Source organism: Nyctereutes procyonoides, unplaced genomic scaffold, assembly GCF_905146905.1.
Source record: "Nyctereutes procyonoides isolate TBG_1078 unplaced genomic scaffold, NYPRO_anot_genome, whole genome shotgun sequence".
Taxonomy (NCBI): Eukaryota; Metazoa; Chordata; class Mammalia; order Carnivora; family Canidae; genus Nyctereutes; species Nyctereutes procyonoides.
The window spans coordinates 15,540,813-15,562,859 of NW_026575125.1; the positions used below are offsets into that span (position 1 = coordinate 15,540,813).

Sequence of the window (22,047 nt, forward strand, 5' to 3'; positions counted from 1 at the left end):
GGACTCTGAGAAGTCGCTTTTAAAAAAAGGTGTTTTGTTTTTTGTTTGTTTGTTTTTCCTTTGAATCATGGTAGCTGCATCACAAAAGCTCCAATCAAGAGGGTGGTAAAAAGAAGGCACAGGTCATTGCAAATACCAGGTTTTCTCTTTCTCTCTCTTGTAAATATACCATCATATATAAGCTAAAATTTATCTTAGGGTGGCGGGGTCGGCTGGCAGGGGAAGAGATGGGTCGGACCTAAAATTGCATATGTAATAGAATCCTAGGGGGGACACAAAGCGAGGCAGTTTTCTGCCTGAAGCAAAAGAATGGGACGCTCGCTCTGGACTATGTGTGATACAGACACTGGGGGACTCTGTGACAAAACACGATTAAAAAAATCATAAAATTATAAAGCTTGTAAACGAATAATCGGAAATTACATTTTATTAATGGAAAATATCATCAAAATAGTACCACTATGGACTAAACTGCCTGAGTTTTCGTTTCGCGTGAGATCTCAGTAAAAAAGCCTTTAGCACAATTCGCTCTAAGTCACAACCAGTGCTGTGCCCAGGATTATACCAGGGGGAAGAGTCTCCTCTTGGATGGAATTTGTGTTGTGCTATCAAGACTTCTGTGCTAATCTTTCAAACAGGGACGTGTGGAGGCAAACCTTTAATCTTTTGGCACAAGGTTATTTTGGCTGGGGCGGAAAATTTGAGTCTTGGACTCAGGATGAATAATGTGACATTTCATTGATCAAGTATTCATTTTGATTGAAGAGTTTTCTTTATGTCATTAACTTCCATCTATAAAGGAAAAACAAGAGCCGGACAAAATCATAATGAATTCACTGCTTTGAGAGAAGCTGAAAGATAACTTGGTCGAATGAAAGATGATAATCAACCTGACACTCTTCAAGGTGGAATGGGTGAAGTGACATCTGAATGACGAGCAGACAACGAGGCCAGAGTGACAGAAACCTAAAGCACAGGCACGCAGACACGCGGCGCTAGGAAATGGTGGGGATGTGCCTTCTCGGGCTACCCGTAGCCAAAATTTGTCAAAAGCAGCAAGAGTTCCAGTGTCCTGGTCAGGGGGCAGAGTGGGCTGTCCCGATGGGCTGGACCACCTAGCGGTGTTGGAAGGCAGTGGTGTCTGGTCGGGCCCAAGGGGGTGTCTCTCAGTGCCCCCCAAAGTGATGGGAAGCATGGGTCCCAGGTACCACCAAGGACACCAACTGGATGAAAGCTCAAAGTCTGCCTTTGGCCCTTTGCAACTCCCACACGTTCTCTGCCATTTGGTAATGGCTGAGTTGGTTCAGGGGATGGAGGGGGACAGGGCTCTGATGTCCTGGCAGGACTGACATGGCCCTCAGGGAGAAGAGATGAAAAGCAAGTGCTGAGTGTGGACAGCTGTGGTCCTTGGAGTTCCAATGACAGAAGCCAGCTGGCAATGAAGACCCCCAGCACCATGCCCTCTGGCAGTTACTATAATGAGGCCTTTAGAAATCGGAGGGAACTTTTCAGAGAGGAGACGTTTCAGATAAATTCCAAATGAGAACCCCAACTGGGGTCACATTCACTCTTGGCTCCCTTTCCGAAGACCTCCTGGACCGCAGCAGAGGATGCGAAGTGAACCTACTCAGTTCTAAGAAAATTGCCAGGGGAAGCGCATCTGAATCTGCAGAGAAGTAACCATCATCTACTTTCAAAATGAAGCCCTGAGGCGGTCCCCACCCCTGACTGAGCCTCTCACGAGGCAGCAGGACCCTGAGGGACCCACCTGCAACCGAAGCCGGATTTTCTTCTCTTCATCCAACTCTGACAGTAACTGCTTAATCTCTCGTCTGAAAAGCAAATGGCCATGAAATTAAACAGAAGCCCGGACTTCGCCAATAAGGGATAAGAAGCCTCTCATCACCACAAAATCCATCTGAGCCTTTTACAACAAACATGTGGACAAAACATTGTGTTCTTTCTTTGCATTGTTATTGCTTGACATTTACTGCAGACAGAGAGGCTTGCTATTATTTCTGGGCTCCCCAAATCTGTGGCCATCAAACAGAAGGTCTGAAATGACCTTGAAATCCATTGGTCCAAGCTTCTCCTAAAAGAGAATGGGGAAGGTGAGGCCAGAGAAGTGGCCTGACTTGCCCGATGGCTAGATTCTAGGTATCCAGGCTCAGATGCTGTTGCCTTCCCTCTCGCTGGCCCTTTGTTATAGGATCACTGGTCTTTAAATGTTTTTACATAATAATTCTCACTGCAGACATTTTTGTCACCCCATGTATGTTTCACTTTCACAGTTTTAAATTAATAAAAGGTTACTGCTATGCTTTCACAGATTCGCACAAAATCTCACAAATAGTAATACCTGAAATCTTGGAGTTAAAATAGCTGAACTATACAGTAATCATGTCACAGAGATGGTAGACATGAGTTAGGACATGCAAACTAATGCCCTTTATAACATTAAATAATGAAGTGGAACGAAATGAATCATCTTGCAAACTCAGGACTCTCTACTTAGGATGCTGCTACCATTGCCACTCTGATCAGAGAAATGTACTCCATTTTAGGGTAGCAGATGTTCCATTTTCCATGTACATTTTTACAAACTGGACTGGAAAATCAAAACACAAGGACTGCAGAGACAGTATAACAAATATGGCCTAAGTTATACTACATTTGCTCACTTCAGATGAGCACCGTGACGGTCTCTGCACATGGGTTAGTGTCCTGACCCTGCTGTCAACACACCGGGGTCTTGGACATTAGCTGGTTGTGATTCGTTACTGTATTTACTGAAGCCCATGCTAGGCACCTCTATCTCAGCTAGGCACTACTTAGAGCTTAGGAAACAAGTAGCTGAGATCCTCAGCAGAAAGCATGACTCAGGGAAGACTATGGCAGGCAGAGCCTTGAGTCCTACAGTTTGGAAGACGTAGTTGGGGAAGCCAGTGCAAAGAAAGTCACTAAGTCTTAAACTGGTGAAAAAAGGGCCTGGAGCCCATGAGGAGGAAGGAAGATGGGGGATTGCTGGGGAAGAGCTAGGGCAGGAGCAGGGAGGTGAGAAGCAGCTTGTGTGGGGAGGAGGGGAGTCAGGAGGGACTTCTGCTGAAGGCTGAGAGGGAAGGGATGCTTAGAGCTTGGGCTAGAGGTTTTAGGGACCCCGTGGTCATGGGCGTGGCAGCTGTGAGAGGCAGGCATGGGACAGGACCTCTCTGACATGTCGATTCAAGAAGACACGGGCTGGGGAAGGGCAATCGTGGGCATCTATGCCCTGGCTGCACAGTGGGGAGGAGTGCCGGGTGGAGAGGCCTCAAAGCACCAGGGTGTCTTCATTCTGAGGCATTCGTTGCAGCCGTTCCAGGTACCCCTCGGAGGACCCAAAGGGCTGAAGACCTGGATCCAGGCCAGTCTGATCCAATAATGGTCCTCTGCAGAAGGCTGAGACCCAGTGCTCTGGGATGTACTGGGGCCATGGGCTCACTGTCTGGGCAGGAGACACGTGCTATCCGGACACGGATGGGGCCTGTGGTTACCCAAACCTGTAACCTGCAGACCCAGAGAGGAGCTGGGGGCTTTGACGAGTGAGAGGCAGCCTGGCTGGCCCCGAGAGCCTCTCTAGCTCCATCCTGCTGATTCTGCAGTTATTTGATGGGCACTGTCCAGATAGGGGGTGAGAACAGGGGGCCCCAGTTTCATACGGCCCCTCCCAGTTGGAGTGAAGCAGAACCTGAACGGAGCCATAATGCGCCGAGTTGCTCATAACCCTTGTCCTAGGGTGCTCTAGAGAAAAGGTACATTTCCAAAAAAATAGCATACATTATCCTCTCCATCTTCCCGATGTACAGTGAAGGCGCTGAGCTGTCCTTTAGAGAAGAAATCAGCTTTTTTTAACCCAACAATACTGCTCAAAGTACGTGGCCCCAAAACACACCAGGGCCCTCTAGCTCCGCGCAGGGAGGCAGGTGCCAGGGCTTCTGCTAGCTGCAGACGGGCTCCCAGGGTGTGCTGGCGGGTCTCTGGCCCATCGCCCACCACTGCCCTGGGCACCTCCCCATCCAGGAGGCCAGGCGCCAGGGCTGTACTGAGCCACCAGCCACCAGGCTGCTCTGTGTGCCCACGAACCTCCTCGTACTGTTGCGTCTACTGCACCGCTCTGCTCTCGGTGGATTCTACATCGTTTTTCAAAACCCCATTCAGGAAACACCTCTATAGATGCTTCCCCCTGCTAATTCCTCCAAGAAAGAGCTAACTGATCCCTTAACTCTGAGCCTCAGTTTACTCAGATTAAGTACTTTCCGACTTCTAACGCTTTCACTGTTTCTGTCACTGCATACAGTATCCTGGGTAATATTTACGTGTGCTGTTTATTTTTTACAGGTCTTTCTCCTCATCTAAGTGCTCCTTGAGGACCAACGATGTGGAGAGCGTGTGCAGGCATGCATGGAGAGAGCCCCAAGTCTCATGGGGAGAACATCTTGCTGAATATAAAGTCTTGGGCTTAAAGATTCTAAATGCAAGCCAATTATTTCATCAGACAGTTAACTGAAGAAATTGCAATTTTTCTGGTGCTACAGGAAAAGGTGGCTGTTGGGCTTATTAAGAAGTGGTATACGTGCATACCGTATTTTATGGGGATTTAAAGATCTTTCTTTTTAGCAGCCTGCCGAGTGCATTAGTCCTGGTAAGTGACTGCTGTGTACCCGGCAGCCAGCCCGTGCCCTCCCTGTATGCAGCAGACCTGGTTGACACAAGGAGCTGCGTGACACGAAGCCTCTCAGGTTCAAGCCCATCCCATACCTGCTGCCACCACCCTGGGGAAGTGGGCCACACACTTGGGCAGGTGGGGGACCCAAGCCTGCAGAATGAGGCCCTGGCCCAGTGGAGAGCAACTTGGGCCCCAGACACTCACTTCTGCTGGTCCTTCATGGTCTCAATGATGCTCCTCAGCTCGCGGACCTGCGTCCTTAGCTCCTCCACGGCCGCCTGGCTGCTGGCCGCAGGCTCCATCTTTGGTTTTCCTTCCGAGCCAAACAGAGACGGGGAGTTGGCTCTGTGTCCTGCTGTTCCCAAAGAGGATGACAGGGGGGAGGATGTTGCCGAGGACAGAGGGGCTGGCCCGCCACCACCACCTGCAGCCATGGTCCCTGGCTTGGGCGGCAGGGATGCTTTGTTGTCGGACACCTGTGATGAGGGAAGGCAGGGAGGATTCAGGCCAGGGATTCAAGTTCAAGGAAGTCCTCCATCTACATCCTTGTACTCACCTCTCGATACATACTTGTCACTCATCCCTTCACCCATGAGCCCCCGAAGGCCTACCTGGCACAGGCCTCCTCGCTTCAAGTGCCTCCTCCTGTGTGTTTTAAATGTGACCACCCACCTGGACAGGTAGTCCCTAGCTGGTTGAATGTACAAGTCTGGAGGCCCACCTGATTGCTAGGCTCTGCAAACTCTGAAGTGAGCAAAGCATTTTCCTAGCTCCCAAGAGCTCAGAACACAGGAAGGTGAGGACAGACTAGCCGACACACTGCAGCCGTGGGGGTTCTGCACACAGGGCGGGAAGCACAGAGAGCCACAGAAGTACACAAAAGGGACCGACTGTCCCCGAGGGAAGGTGGCAGGGTGCTGCTGACAGTCCCATCCTGGAGAAGGAGGATGAGGAGGCGGCCAGAAAAGCAAGGGTGACCAGAGAGAAAGGTTCTAGGAGGAGGGAATGGGCTCGGCAAAGGCATGAGACACATGGCAAGCGGGCACTCAGCAGCAAGGACAGCACAGGGTGGGGGGCTCAGGCTGGGGAGGCAGAGCAGGCTTGTGGGAAGGGGTGAAAGCATCCTGCACAAAGCTAATGACGACTCTGGCTGCAGCAGGGCCTGGAGGCCAACAGGATTGCTGGGAGGTTCTCCTACAATGAAAGCTAGGAATGGTGGGGCTTTGACAGATGGTGGCCAAGGGAACAGAGCAGGGATAGCTCTGAGAGATGTGGCAAAGGCAGGCTCTTCCAACGAGAGATGGGGTGCCTGGCCTCAGGGAGCAGACACCCCGCAGATGTGGCTCCAGACAGGCTGCAGGGCCATGGGTGGGGACGGAGGGAGCAGGCGTGGAGGCTGTACCTTTCACGGCAGGAGGAACAGCCCCAAGGCCCGGAGGACAGTTTGACACACTGAGTTTCGGGAGCCCGAGGGAGAGCCAAGGGGGATGTGTCCAGGGGGCAGAGCCAAGAAATAAAATGTAAGCTGGGCCAGAGAAATCCCTCGAGGAAGTGGCACCGTGGGGGTGAATAACCCCGAAGCTGGGGAGAAGAGGCCCGTGGCGGGACCTGGGGTTCCCTGAATTGACGGGGTGAGAAGAGAAGTGAGAGCCATTGGGGACCGGGACAGCACCACGCGAGGAGATGAAGCAAGACCAGAAGACCTGAGGGGTTTCCAGAAGGAAAAGAAGGGTTGGATAAGTGGGTCAGGGTGCTGAGAGGAAAACAGGGGCTGGGGGCCATTTAGTGCAACACAGGAGACCGAGGCCTGCTCACGCAGGTCAGCACCTGGACAGAAGGGGAAGCGTGCGGCCTGCACGTTTAGGACTCTCTTTTCAGAAACCCTGGCTGAAGATGGAAGATGGGAGCAAGAGAGCGTTCACGGAGAAGCCTCGGGAGGAGGCGCAATCATGCAAGGGTTCTGTGTGCTTTCAAAGAAGGGAGACGCCGAGCTGGATGATATCCTCGGGGAAAGACCAACAGCAGGCCAGGCTGGAGGTGGAGGAGGCCTGATGGAGGAGCGGCCCGGCCGAGGCCGGGAGGGCACAGGGAGTGGGAAGGAAGAGGGGAGCAGGGCCACCCCGGGGCAGGGGAGATCCCGAGACCTAGGGCAGGTGGGGAGGAGGGCAAGCAGCAGACAGGATGCTGGGAGGTGAGGGGCTGAGTGATGGGGAAGTTGAGGCTGCTGGTGGAGCCCAGCACACAGCTGGGACTCCTCCAGCAGCAGGTGCCCAGGGCAAGAGCCAAGAAGGGGCCTGGCTGGCACGGGGAGGAGGAGAGTGCGGATTCCGGCTGTGCTAGAGGGAGAGACTGGGCACAGGGAGCCAGAAGCAGATGGGCCATCGTTCCCAGCCTCTCTGCCGGCCTTTTCTCTGCCAAGTTACCATTGAGGAAAAGCGCTTTCTGCTGCCAGGCACGGCGATCTGCCGTCCTGTGCTTACTGCTGTAGGAGTTGTAGTAAGAGGGAAGAGGGAGTGACATTTATGGAGCTCCGGTCGCATGCCGGCCGTCGGCTAGATGCCAAGGATCAGCCGGCGTACGCTTCTGACAAAGCAGGAAACTGAGGCTTAGGCACGTGGTCAGCAAATTCCCCAAGTCTCACCGCTAATCCTGGGCTTCAATCCTCTGCCCTGCCGGCTGGACCCTCGAGCCCCATACCGCGACTGTGGCTGCCTGAGCGTGACCAGTCACGCTTTCCTGTCATCATTTTCTTGGCTTCTTTTATTCTCGGCTTCCTGCCTGTTCCTGGGCTCATACTTCTCCCCACTTCCCAGCTTGCATCCTCCCGTGCCTCTTCCAACCGACCAACGTCCTCCTCACAGACTGACTTCCAGGCAACTCTTCAATCAACGCTTCCTTCAGCATTTCCCAAGCAACTCTCTCTCTCAGCCCACTGCAGCTGACAAGAACCTTTGCGAGCCCTCGCATATGTATCAGCCACCATACACCCTGACCGGATTAGTTCAGGTGGAATTTATAGAAGCAATAGACGACATGACATGACAACTTCCAGGAAAGGAAATAAGACTACTGGGATGGAATTGTGAGAATCTGAAACACGAAGAGCCACGGCCCGCCAGCAGGTGTCACCCCAGAGACACCCCGGGGAAGGCAGAGAGCATGCAGCGGTAGGCATACCTATGCTCATCAGAAACCGAGGCTAAACCCAATTTCTGCAAATGGAGTCCTTTCATAAAGGAAGAATGCTTCAGTTTTGTGAATAACTACCATTGATGTGTTTTACAGGATCACAGTTTTTGCTTACTTTAGCCCGGGTTTTTAAGAAAATCTAGACATATGTGTAAATTCTTAAATCTGCGAGAAGGAAAATCCCACACACCCTGTGATTTCTTTGTGTTAATTCCCGGTTCAAGTGTCTTTTAAAAAATGACTGCAATTTTCTGCTGTTAGGCAGAAAGCAGTTGCTAATGTGTATAGAAAATAATTCCAATTGACTGGGTTCCCTTAGCATGAGAACACTAGTCCTGTTCATTCAGAGGGTGAACAGGATTAGTACAGGGTGTCCTTCAAGAGCCACACACAGTTGCTACCCACTGTCTTCTTTGTTTCTCACAAGCCAGCGACTTAAAATAGCTATACCATTTCCTGGGCATGCAATGAAACAGAAATGCTTTTAGACTCTAAATTTATTGTAATAAATGAACCCAAATCAGCTTTTCTTTAAGGGACCCCCCACTAGTTATTCAAAGTCCTGTGCTGCCTCAACATAATCTGTGACACCATCACTTTTGAACACAAAAGCCAAGACGTGTGGGTAGGGTGCACAGCATTTGATGTGTGTGATGCATTCCTTCTTCAAGCTGCTCTGGTGATGGTGGTGACAGTGACGTTGGTGTGTGAGGGTGTACGTTTATGTGTGGCCGATGGTATGAAGGAGAGATCAAACCACAAGAGAAAACTTGGAAAATCAACAACGAAACCTCTATCTCAGAGAAACTGTCCAATTTTAGGGACTTTGAAACACGCTTCAGGGATTTGGGGACTAAAGCAATAACTGTTACTGAAGGGTGACAAAACCTTGCATTCTCTGTTGCACTGGACTGTCTGTGTCCCCCCCCCCCCTGCCCAAGTTCAGACATGGAAATCCTGCCCCGCTGTGGTGATGGTATTAGGAGGTGGGGCCTTTGGGAGGCGATCAGGTCATAAGGGTGCAGCCCGCGTGAACAGAATCAGTGCCCTTAGAAAAGAGACCTCAGAGAGCTCCCTCACCCTCTCTCCACCACATGAGGCTATAATGAGAAGTCAGTGGTCTGCAACCTTGACGAGGGCCCTCACTGGAACCTGACCGTGCTGACACTCTGATCTCAGACTTCCAGCCTCCAGAAATGTGAGAAAGAAATTTCTGTTGTCTCTAAGCCACCCCATCTAGGGCTCTCTTTTATAGCAGCCTGACTACAACATCTGTTGATCCTTGTTTGGTTTGTAACTCCTCATCAGAGCGTACGCAAAAAGGCAGGGAGGGGTCCGTGCTGTCAGGACCCCCTTGCCGTGGCTGGTCACTCACTTGGGATATGGTAACAGTCTTTGAAGTTTTCTTTGATGCTTCCACTCCTCTGTGTGCAAGCGAAACGTGTTCCTCTTTATCTTCTTCGGGACTTGGGGAGTCAAAGATATCAGGGCTTGAAAGGGAAGACTGGATAAAGCCAAAAGAAAACGCTTTTGTCAGAATTACACCTTAGCTGACATAGCTTTTGTTAACATAATGCTGTATGCTTTTCAAAGCACTTGATATTTCTGTTTTGTTTGTCTGCTCGTTATAACCTCGAGAGGCAGAAAGGGTGCTATTATCTGTGCACTAAAGATAGTGGCAGAACTGGGATTAGGAAGCAAGATTTCCTACAGCAGGGATCTTTCCATGAGATCTTTGCACTGATGCCCGTCGGTCACGTCACCTGTGCGGGCCTGCGTCACCCAGCCCTTCCTGCTCCCTCCATCCTTCGGAGCCTCCCTTCTTTCTGTGAACATTTGCTACTGTGTACTAAGCACTGAGCTTGGTGCTGCACTTAGATGACATGCCGAACATGGTCCCTGCTCTTGCAAGGCTGACAATCCAGTGGGGAGGGACACAGGGCAAGACGAGGCTGCCTCCAACCTGCCTCTCTTCCATTCCCTCTGGATCATTTTCCAGGACCACGAGATCTAAGGCATAGTGAAGTGCCTGCAAGAACTTATCTGAGAGGAAACCATTCAGGGGGCAGGAGGTCACAGGCCTGCAGGCCAGGGAGGAGCATTTCTGCAGCCCCAGGGCACACCCCTGCCTGCCAGAGGGCAAGCTCACCTCTAATTGTGGGACCAGCTGCTAAATCTTCACCCTCATTGCCATGGACAATCTACATCTGTTGTAGATTCTATTTTCACTAAGCTATATGTACAGAATGACAGCATCTTTTGGTAAAATATGGGGATAATACTCCTACCCTTTCTGCCTCACTGTGAATATCAAAAGGCTGGATGAATGTAAACCAACTCACTGGAGTTCACTTGGATATAAATGACTCCTGTGCAAGAATTTCGCTATTTCAGGATAAAGCAAATGAAAATAAGAGTTCCCATGGCAAGGGATCTTTTTTAAACAAAGCATCTTCCAGAGATCTCTTTGGGTGAGCTCGTATTTAGCTGCAGCTTTCTGCTGTCTACCCTGGTGGTGGGAAAACTGTTCCATTTAGGATCATCCCTGGTGTCATTACAGAAAAATAATGCCTACATCACACCATATTTATTTTATTCTGTTTACTCGATTTTCTAAGGCAGAAAACTAATATATCTAGGGATTTGTAAGCAAAGTTTTAAAACTAAAAGGTCTTATTTGTTAATCTTTGTTTTATCTGAAAATCCAATTACCTAGAATAATACCTCCAACTAAGCTTTCTTATTAATCTAAGCTTAACTGCTTAACCACCTTGCAATGCCTGTATCCCCTCGCTTTGAGATTTTATTCAAAAAGCCAGCTTCCTCCTGTGTAACCTACAGTTCATGAGCTGCCAATCAAAGCTTGCTCTATGAATTCAATAAACATAAATAGCTCAGACTAGGATGAGAGGCCCCAGGCTGGGGAATTCTGACAGGTGCCTTTGCCCAGTCATTCCCTCCAGTGGCCTGTTAGGAATAGGTCCATATCCACGATCCCATTTTGCTATGAAAAACCTATGGGTGCTAAATGGAGGAAGAGCAAATACAAATTCAAAGGACACAGCCATGTGGGGATGGGTGGGAACAAACAGAAGAGAGTAATTATACTTCTTTAAAGCACAAATGTATCCTGTTATTTTAGGTCCACGAATGAAATCGTTCCACATAAAATGCCCAACTTTGAGTCACAGTGCCATAAGCTTCCTATGGGCAGGGACCAGGTACGGCTCACTCCTTGGCACATGGCTCAGAGCTGAGTCCGCATGCCATAAATGCCTATAAATATTAGCTGAATGAGTGAATGACCAAAGGTGTAGGCTAAGAGCAAGTGAAGATGAGGTGCCTTTATGCGGTCCCCCAGATATACACAAATCCCCAGGCATGGGATGTATGAATCAAGGGTGGGGTAGGGGATGGTAAATTGGCTTTCTCTGTATTTAATTCTGGATGCCTCAAGGCCCTCTAGATCTTGAAAAGTTGGGAAGGATTTGGAGGAAAAACAAAACTGAAGAAGGATTTATAGAGAAGATGTGGGAGGTAGGATCAAACACTCAGACTAAGAAGAAATTAAATAGGTTGTGTGTGAGAGAGGCATGTTGGGGAGGGTGTAGGGAGAGGAAAGATGGTAGTGACACAGAACTCTAAATAAAGAGTGAAAAAGTAAGCCACTTTGTCAAGTCTTTCTTCCAAAAAAGGTATCAACACATAGTGAGGTTTGTTTCATACAAAGAGGAAAAATAGCATGATTCAAACCACACCCCCAAACTCAACAGAAATGAGAGAAGAGGTTCAAAGGAAGTGGCATTCTTTTTCTTCTAAATGAGGACCTCTTCAGGGGGGATCAGTGATGAGGCGGAAGTAGAAAAATGTTCTGGAAAACCTGCAAAAGGTTAATTCCTTGATGTATCTGGGTGAATGAAGGTCATAAGGCCTTAGACCTGCATTCCCAGCAAGGACAAGACAATGTGCTATATAGAGACAAGGGGGAGGAGAGAGAGAAAGAGAGAAAGAGAGAAAGAAAGAGAGAGAGAGAGAGAGAAGAGAGAGAGAGAGAGAGAGAGAGAGAGAGAGAGAAAGAGAGAGAGAGAGAGACACTGCTTGTGGATGCATCAAGATTTTTTCTCCAATGACATTCACACCCGTGTTTATAATAAAGAAGTAGAAGCAACATTAGTGTCCAATAATAGTGCACTGACTAGGTAAACTCTCATACACTCACAGGTTGGAACACTAGGCAGCCATTAAATGTGACATCATGGAAGAATGGGCAATGATTGGGGAGAAAGGTGCACAATATAAAGGGGGGGAAGGCATGTACTATGTACCCCATTTGGAAGAAATAACGTTATATATACAAATAGAATTTTAAATAAAAGCTACAGATAGACAGCAAGTAGTTAACAGTTCTTAGCTCTGGAAAGCAGGATTACAGGCACAGGTCACTTACTTTCTTCTTTGTGCATTTCACTGTTGAAATTTGGTACAACAAATGTGTTACAGGCTTCCAGTGAGGAAAGAAGTTATTCAAAATGACCCAAACAAAAAACTTCTGTGGGTTATCTGGAGTGTTCTGACGTATCTCTCCTATATGACCACGTACCTTGTATGTTACAAGCAATCTCCTAAAGGCATGTGCGGGGTTCCATGGAGGGATGCCAATAATGGCGCTTTGGGAGAAAAAAGCTTGGCCACTGTCATGCACCTGTATAAGTGGTGGATCATTCTTTAGCAAAGTTTTGTTTATAGACCAAACGAGCCTTGCTCTCCTCTCCCACCATAAAACATGACATTTTTTTTTCTTACCAATTTCATTCAGGGTCAAATAAGGATCAGTCTGGAAGGAGAGAGAAGGAAAGTGGGACTAGGTAGTGTCCACTTCACTGGCAGATATGCAAAGAACAAGGGAAAGAAATACTGCTTAATTCCAGAAGACTCTCCAATCACTTTTGGTCAGCAGTGTATCTCATTGGCCTCCCTCTTCTGGCTTGTCCTCATATCAGCCAGTCGCAGGGGAGTCCTTGGCTGGAGTCTCCAGCCTGCCCTGCTTTTCAGCAGCAGCAGAAGTGGGTAGACACTTACGGATGTGAGGGACTGGGACGGGGGCCGTCTCCCCGTGGCTTTGGGTCTGCTTGTGGTTGGGTGGCTGAGTTTCTCAGTAGATGATACCACGGAGTCAAAACCTTCTAGGTCTAAAACAAAAGTAAAACAGAGATTTAAGAGCAATAATAGGCATGAGGAAAGATTCTTACAACAGGCCACAAGCACCTCGTTTCCTTAATACTCATCCTTCACGTCTGGATTTATGAAGGTGATTTCCATCCTCTGGTCATCCAATAAACATGGTAAGTCTTTAAAAGCTACAGAAAAAGGGGTAAAGGAGGAATCCTCTTTCTTCCACAAATGCAAGTTCATTTTGCTAGATAGAACATTCTTGTGGTCTCAACACAAAAAGCAGTTATCACAGGTATGATAGTCATGGGATGCGAATGCTGAACATTGATTTTCAAAAGAGATGAAAGGGCAGGCTCCTCCTCTGGTTGTGAAGCCACAGCCTGGCCATCACCCTAGTTAGACTATAAACTCCCTGGAGGTGGAGAGCAAGCTTCTACATCTCCAGATAACTCCCAGAACCCGGCACCATTCTGCTTTGAGATGTATCACTCAATGGAGACATGATCTTTGGTCATCCATCTGCTCACTCATTCACTCCATTATGATTGAGCAGCTACTCTGTGTTACACGTGGGGCCAGATACCCAGGCTACCTTCTGCCCTCAGGGAGCCTCAGATGAACATAGAATCATCCAGCCAGATCATAACAGTACCTCACATGTGTCCAGGAGGAAGGCCTCCACCTTTACTTTTCCACCCTCTTCAACAAATGGTTAGGTCAAGGGGTCACCTCATTCTATCTAGTTCTGAGGTTTTACAAATCAGTGTAGATGTGTGTATGTGATGCACAAAGGAATGTCTGGCAGAGAGAGGCTGACACACAGACCCATTATCGCTTGTGACTGTGGGAATGCCAACTCTTGCTGATGAGTAGGTCGTATTTCATATGCCATGCCAGGCACTGCCTTCCCAAACCATTTCCCATTCTCCTTTTAATGGAGCTCCAGTTTTGTTTCAGGAACCATGTTTAGTCTGAGCCAATGAGACCAATCCTGCTCCTCTTTGCCTGTGATTCGTCTAGAGGTGGCTACATAGCCCAAATTTGAATTACTGAAGGAAAAAGGGGAAGTCTACAGTCTCTGTTGAAAGGAAATGAGAAGGCCATTTATATGGCAGCCCTTTCGTTTTTCCTGCTTGGGATGCTGTTGTGCATGGACAGGTTGCCTGGAACTGTGGCAGCCATTTTTTAAAAAGATTTATTTATTTATTTTAGAGAGAGAGAGAGAGCATAAGTAGGGGTGGGTGGCAGGGAGAAGGCACAGAGGCAGAGGGAGAGAGAGAATCCACAAACCAACTCCCCGTTTAGTGCGGAGCCTGATGCAGGGCTCACCACTCTGAGATCGTGACCTGAGCCGAAACCAAGAGTTGGCCACTTGACTGACTGAGCCACCCAGGCACACCCTGTGGGAGTCATCTTATGGCCATGAAGGCAGACAGGGGCTCAAAATCTCCAATGCTCTTGGAGATTTTGAGGATGGCAGAGGAGAAGAATAGAAAGACTTTGGATGACTGACAACCCCGATGAGCCACCCACTGACCCTGGAATCATCTAGTGCTCGGATTTCTTGCTATGTAAAATTAATAACCTTCTGTTATTGTAGCCAATTTTAATCAGATATCCTTTATTCACAGCTGAAAGCACCATAACTGCTATAAGTGCAAATATGGGGGCTCAGGACAGAAAAGATTAAAACTAGGTGTGTTTTTTTCCCTCCTTATTTTGGGGAGAGCTCTTTTATTGGTGGTTATAGTAAGTGGTCTGGCTGTGTGATGGTCAGCTTTATTCTATTAATGAATAGGCAGGTGTTGTCTGCAGGCTAGTTCCTTTAGTGGAAGACAAAACCAAGCACAAACCATTACATCATACCCAAGATTATATGACTTTATTCTAGCACCTGGTAAATGAATAATTATTCAATGAACTCATCTTATCAGGGCAAGGGAAGTATAACCAAAGGTTAACTATCTGCAGAGACAACAAAGAAAAGTATCAGTGGTGCTCTGAGGCCACAGGGGAGCCAATCAGTACCTAAGACCAATGCGAGGCTCCCAAAAAGCCCCACCTTGCCAGTCGGCTCAGCACACCTTGTGCCCAGGCCAAAACTCCCATAGTTAGGTGGGCCTCTTGAGAGCCAGCTCACTGGCCTGACCCTCTCAGGGGCCTTCCCATTAAGAGAATCTTATTTTCCTCAAAGGTTCCTCTTGTGGCCACACCTTGGGACTTACCTCTACTAACTCCATGCTGTTTGAAATCAAAATTCCCCATTATACACTTCATTTGATGCCCTAGGTCATCATCTTATATTAATGTCTCCCCAATTAGTTTTTGAATCACTTTTTCTCTGATTACAAAAGGAGTACATGCTTAAAGTACAATTGTTTTAGGAAAAACATAAAATTATAACAAAGGACAGTCAAGTATAACCTTACCACACTGAGATGGCCACTATTAGTGTTTCAGTATATATATATAACCCTTCAGGTTCTTTTTCTAAAAGTAGATAGTCCAGTTCACACTATATGGAGAACTGAATTCAGCTTATTTCACCTAACATCATATGCCATGACTCCAAGAGTTCTCTGTAAATATTTTGATGGTTGCATAATCTCTGTTGAGCTGCAATTCATGATTTATTGAATCAACCCCCTATTGTTGGATAATTAGTTCCCCAATCATTCCTCCTCTTTTTGTTAATAGAAAGGTGTTGCACAGATATTCTTGTGTGCACGCTACATACGAGTTTAGCAAGTTCTCCATGTGGCTCCCCAACAGGGAGAAGGGAAGAAGGCCCAGGACAGGGAGGTCTCCTGGAGGGTGGGGGCTGGGTATGGGGCACAGGAGGCACACGGGGCCAGGGGAGCCTGGGGGAGAGGAGAGGAGCAGATGCAGAGGAGGTGATGGAGAAGGCCATTAAACGTTCTAGCAATCGAGCTGCTGCTGAGGGCCTTGGTTGGACACTACCAGGGGCTGAGAGGGCCCGCCTGTACCAGGACTCTGTCCTGGAAACGGAAATAAGCTCTGGAGGCCAAAGATGAGCAGGGTGAAGGAGGGTGAAGCAGTGAACAGTTAAAGGCTAATTCACTCTGGTTCTCCACCGTGGCTGCACAGTGAAATCACCTGGACAATTAAAAAAAAAAATGACTCATGCCTGGGTCCCTCTGTGAGGACTGAATTTTTGGGAGTGTAGCCTGGGCGAAGCAGTTTTTCAGTCTCCCCCAAGCCACCACGTAGAGAAGCACTGCTCTGGCAGAGGCTAGGGGCAGGCAGGGAGCAGGAAGGCTTGGACTGAGCAGCGACGAGAGGGCCCCAGGGCACCACCACCAGGGGAGTGGCAGGGTGTTCCGGGGCTGCTGAGGGGACGGCCTGCCCAGGCCAGCGGGCTCCTCCCAGGCCAGGCTGGGCAGTGCTGACCTGGTGTGTGGGGCCACAGAGGCGCCCAAGCAGCAGATCAAAGTGGCGCCCGAAGGCTCGGGGGATCGGTGACGAGTCAGAAAAGGCTGCAGTGGGAGAAGGTGGCCGTGAGGTGACCCAGCAGGCGGAGTGGGGTGGAAGCGGGGTGTGGGGAGCAAGGGGAGCGGATGGCACTCAGCCCCCCTCGTCCCCCCGCAAGGACTCAGCATGGCCACTGGTGTGTAGGGACACACAAGGCCACACCCAGGAAACTTCTGCAGGGCTCCAGGGAGGACTCCATCTATGCTCCCCGCCCAGCTCCCAGGGCCCACTAAAATAACGAAGTCCACCTGGGCGTTGTTGAGGGTGTGACAACATACGAAGTTGTCCATAATAAATTACCCTTTCAGAATGACTCAGAGGCACGGCATGTGTCTTCCAAGCTTAGATCCTGACCCCAGGAGGACAGGAACCCATCTTTGTGCTCTCAAAGTCTAGCACGTTCCTGGGAAAAACGTGCTTAATATTCTGTGAATGAAGGAACAGGTGAACAAATGAACTAGCCGACAGATGAATAACCCATCCCAAGAAGAAACTCTGATTCCAGGAGCGCCGCCTCCAGAGGCGCCCACTACCGGGACATGAGGTGGCCACCCGGGGTGGAAGGCAGCACCCTGTGCCGCGGCTGCAGAGGATGCTTGGCTGGCCCGCTTCGTTTTACTGGCTCAGGTCTACGCTAAAAACATCCGGACACGTTGAAGGCTGGCCACGCTTCGCCAGCATCTCCTCAACAGATTGACAGATGGCCGACAGGACTGCTTGGTCCCTGTCACTCAAGAAGAGGATGGCCAGAGTCCTGCAGGGGGAGCCCCTCTTTTGACCACTGCATGCATACCCAGCTGCGTTGAACTTTCCAGGTGAGGCTTGTAAAAAGCACTTTTTGGACACACGACAGCAAAGCTCAACTTCCAGAAAGAAGAGAGGTCACCTGCTGAAGAGGGAGGCTCAGAGCCCCAACTGCGGTGCACTTCTGCTTTCTAACAGGGGAGGGGGACTTTGCCACCCGGCAGCAGAAACTGTCGGTGGCACTGAGCGTGCTCTCGTGACTGCAGCCGTGCTAGCTGACATGAAGGCAGACTTTCCATGACTAACTCATTGTGGTGTGAAGAAAATGTCCCGAGTTTCACGATGGTTTTTGAAATGAATCAGGCTGAAACTTGATACAAGCTTTCTCAGCCTGGCTGGGGATTTTTCCTTAGTAAAAAATGGTTTTAATGCTCACAAGCCAATCCAAAACGATTGAACTGGCAAATGTTGGGTATTTTTTTCAAAGTGAGTTTCATAAGGATGAGAGGTTCTTGGCTTTTCTCATACTTGAAAGATGAACCCCTCTGCAGACATACGGGGATAATTTATGTTGGACGCAGAGCCAGCCTGGAAAGGGCGTTTGACTCTTCGTGGCACACACAGTTGCCCATTTTCCATCAACTGCAGTCATAGCCTATTTAGTTCAATTAGAAAATGCGGGCTTATTTTCCACGGATGGGAAGGATGGTACCAGTGACCACAGGTGACCTAAAACACATTCACTGAGAGCACAGAAGAGAAAGAGTTAAAAGTCTGGGACATGCCTCCTGTCACTGAAGGAACTGCTTGCAAGCTCTTAAATGGCTGTTTATTCCTTGGGGCTCACTGCTCTGGACTGGAGAAAGAGCCCTAGTGCAGAAGTTTCCTACAGCTGAAGCGTGGCAATGTCGCCACCTCCCAGTATCTCTGGAAGCCATCCCTTCTCCTCCACGTCACCATCAAGGATCATTACAGCTGGCAGTGCTCCTTGCAGACTACAGGCCTAGAAGGGCTATAATGGATTTCTCACTCCCAACTTGGTACCGCCCCATGGGCAGCCCCTAGAGACGGGTGAGGTGAAGATCAGAGGATGTCCTCCTTCTCTGCTTAAAATTCTTCCCAAGTTCCCAGGAAATCCTGGTGACTGAGCACAGCCAGGGCCCTCACGGTATGGCTGGTGCCCACCACTGTCCTGTCCCTTGTGTGACTTCCTTTCCTCCCCTGCCCTCCCCTTCCCCCCTCTTCCCTGGGGCTATCAAGGCTTTGCTTAGCAACCAAGACGTCTTCCAAGGAGCCAGACTGTACCCTTAAGTCTGGTTTGGGGGCTCCCCTACTCACCCACACCCCAATCTCAGCATTCAGCTCCCTGCCTGACATTCCTCATTGACTCATCTGTCTCCTCAGCAGCGAGGAAAGAAGCTATGGCTTTCATCTGTGTTTCTCGCAGGCCTAACATTCCTGGCTTGCGGTGGGTGTTTAATAAATGATTATTGAATACATGAACAAAAAACCTTTCTGGGCTTCAGTTTTTCCACCAGGGGGAGAAAATGGGAGAATTATCTGTGCTATCAACTTTGCAGGGTTATTCTTCTGTAAATGAGAAATTATATGAAAACTCTTTCAAATCATCAGGTATAATTTTGTTTTCATATACCATTGATGGAGCTGTGGGATTTGAGAACAGAGATCTAAGGGCAAGGCTACATTACAAGAACAAAACAAACTTCCTTCTTTCCTTGCTTCCTTGCTTGCTTCCTTCCTTTCTACCTTCCTTCCCTCCCTCCCTCCCTCCCTCCTTCCTTCCTTCTCTTTCTCGCTTTTTCTTTCTTTCTGATTAAAGATGAGAAAAGCCTAACCCCACAGGGCTGTAGGTCCCTTCTCCACAGTGAAGAAGCATCTCAGGGCAGTGTAGACAGGAAGTCTCATTCTGCACAGAAACCATGTGACTAGTGTGGCAAATCTGTGCAGACGACAAAGATGGGCCCTTTAGTAGGGGTCAAATGAACACCTGTGTTAGCTGAGGTACCAACTGAAAAATTCTCACTTGAGCAAAGATTAGATTCTATGGGAAAATAAGCCCTCCAAAATGTGGAAGGACATAGCAGATTAACTGCCGTGTTTTCATTTGTAATCCAGGTGCCAATCGTGCACGACACAAGCACCGAGAGTAAACAGGTCTGAGCTACTGTTGGGCCAGCCTGCTACTCCATACTCCACACATGCATTTAACCTGCATAAACCCCATGCTGGGCAGGCTACTCGTTTTCATAAAGGGAGAGAGACAGAGGGTCAAAGGTTAGCAAACTCGGTCAAGGTCACAGCAGAAAGTAACAGAGCCCATGTTCGGATTCATGTCTGTGGCATTCCTTCCACTATAGAGCACGAAACAGACAGCAGGAACATTTCACCTTACCTCTCATTTAACTGATTCTGAGAACTGTTTCCACATCAAGAACAGGAAAAGATATTAGGAATATAATGTTGTGGGATCCCTGGGTGGCGCAGCGATTTGGCGCCTGCCTTTGGCCCAGGGCGCGATCCTGGAGACCCGGGATCGAATCCCACATCGGGCTCCCGGTGCATGGAACCTGCTTCTCCCTCTGCCTATGTCTCTGCCTCTCTCTCTCTTTCTCTCTCTCTCTCTCTCTCTCTCTCTCTCTCTCTCTCTGTGACTATCATAAAAAAAAGGAATATAATGTTGTGTATGTGAAGAAACCCCTCTATGCTCTGATAATAAGCTGCTTTTGTTCTATTCTACTCCAAAGTGTTTTGGGGGGGTGCCTGTGTGGCTCAGTCAGTTATACACCTGACTCTTGATCTAGGCTCAGGTCTTGATCATGAGTTCAGGTCCCAGGTTAGGCTCACACCCAGCATGGAGCCTACCTAAAAAAATATTTATTCCACTGTGTTTTTAAATGGATAGAGAAAGGGACTAGGTTTCTTTAAGGAAATTGTTGGCAATAAATGTAAGATATTAGGCAAATTAAGCCAGGCCCTTCAGCTTTTCAGTAAAAAGTAACTTACATAGAAACTTGAAGCTGAAGAGTAAGAGAGGGAGATACAGAATTTATTTGCTCATTCAGTTAATCAAATGTTTATTAAGGATCTACTGTGTGCCAGGCATGGCTATAGTTAGGAGAATGAAAGTACAGTCACTCTCTAATAGCACTATCCACTCAAACTTTCTGTGATGATGATAACTTGCTATATCTGTACCGTCCAGTATGGTAGCCACTGGTCCCATGTGGCTACTGAGCACATGGAATATGGCTAAGTGTGATTATTTAAATAAATTTAAATAGGCACATGTGACTAGTGGCAACGAAGATCCCTACCATGACTCTATATCATGGTATTGGCATTTCTCCTGATTTATGTTCATCCATTCATTCTGTACATATTTACTGAGTGAGCCCTACACCCCAGACTTTGGGCTAGGCATGGGGGGGGGATATGGGATGAACAAAATAGCCACAGTCCCTGCCTCACAGAGCTTAAAGCCCCCAAGAGAAATAGACTTTTATATATTTAATTACAAATTCTGCTAGCTACTATGAAAGAAAGCATGAAGTTAGCAACGATAGCATGGGCACCTAATTTAGATCTGGAGAAGAGGTAAGGGAAGGGGGCATGACTTCCAGAAGTGTGGCACCGAAGAGAGGTAGAGTGCTTCACAGGAACTGATAACAGGCAACAAACAGTGGGGGAAAAGTCACTTTCCAGATCTGCATTCCTATAAAAGCCGCTTACTACAGGTCCGACTTCATTATGCAAAACAATTTAGGAAATAATGTACTTATTGGAAATAGTGGTTATGCTATTATTGCAGAAATGTAAATTGGCACAGCCTCTTCATAATGCCATTTGGCAACACCTATCACAAAACGTCAGTGTATACACTTTCAGATAGTCCACTTCTAGAAACTGATCCACAGGATCGTTTATGTAAGTGTAGAGTGATATATTTATGAGGCCAGTGGTCTTCAAACTGTTTTACCAGTGTGCCTAAAATAATTTTGAAAACCCATGTGCCCCTTACACATCTTAAGTTGACATCTAAAATTTTACATGTTTTTGTCACAAAAGATGTAATTTCTGCTATATTTTAAAATATAACTATTATATTGCTATCTTAAATATATTCAAAATATACTTGAATGCCACAGTAGTTTAACAACCACTGTCATCCATCTTTTTTTTTTAAAGATTTTATTTATTTACTCATGACAGAGAGAGAGGCAGAGACACAGGCAGAGGGAGAAGCAGGCTCCATGCAGGGAGCCCGACATGGGACTCGATCCCTGGTCTCCAGGATCACACCCCAGGCTGAAGGCACCACTAAACCACTGAGCCACCGGGGCTGCCCCACTGTCATCTGTCTTAAAAAATCATGAATAATCTGGAGTGCTTGTGTGGCACAGTCAGGCATCCGACTCTTGGTTTCAGCTCCGGTCGTGATCTCAGGGTCATGATCTCAGGGTTGTGAGATCAAGTCTCATGACGGGCTCTGTGCTCAGGGTGGAGTCTGCTTGAGATCCTCTCTCCCTCTCCTGTGCCCCTCCCCCCCTGCATCTCTCACTCTCTCTCAAATAAAATAAACAAGTCTTTAAAAAAATCACAAATATGGGACACCTGGGTGGCTCAGTGGTTGAGCACTTGCCTTCGGCTCAGGGCATGATCCTGGAGTCCCAGGACTGAGTCCCGCATCAGCTCCCCAAAGAGCTTGCTTCTCCCTCTGCCTGTATCTG

The 22,047-nt window shown here is 48.3% G+C and overlaps 1 protein-coding gene across 8 annotated transcripts in view; it reads right to left on the minus strand.

Moving 5' to 3' along the window:
• Positions 1-409: 409 nt before the first annotated feature.
• Positions 410-22,047, minus strand: part of SH3KBP1 (SH3 domain containing kinase binding protein 1) — a 336,529-nt gene continuing 314,891 nt past the window's right edge. For 7 of the 8 annotated variants that reach the window (XM_055337566.1, XM_055337564.1, XM_055337565.1 and 4 more), the window contains 5 exons: positions 12,971-13,080; positions 9,267-9,395; positions 4,907-5,178; positions 1,769-1,832; positions 410-792 (listed from right to left, as the gene is read on the minus strand). In XM_055337566.1, coding sequence (XP_055193541.1) covers positions 751-792; positions 1,769-1,832; positions 4,907-5,178; positions 9,267-9,395; positions 12,971-13,080 — 617 coding nt within the window. In that variant the 3' untranslated portion in view covers positions 410-750. The remainder of the gene's footprint in view (positions 793-1,768; positions 1,833-4,906; positions 5,179-9,266; positions 9,396-12,970; positions 13,081-22,047) is intronic. The other variant, XM_055337567.1, reaches the window with a different exon arrangement.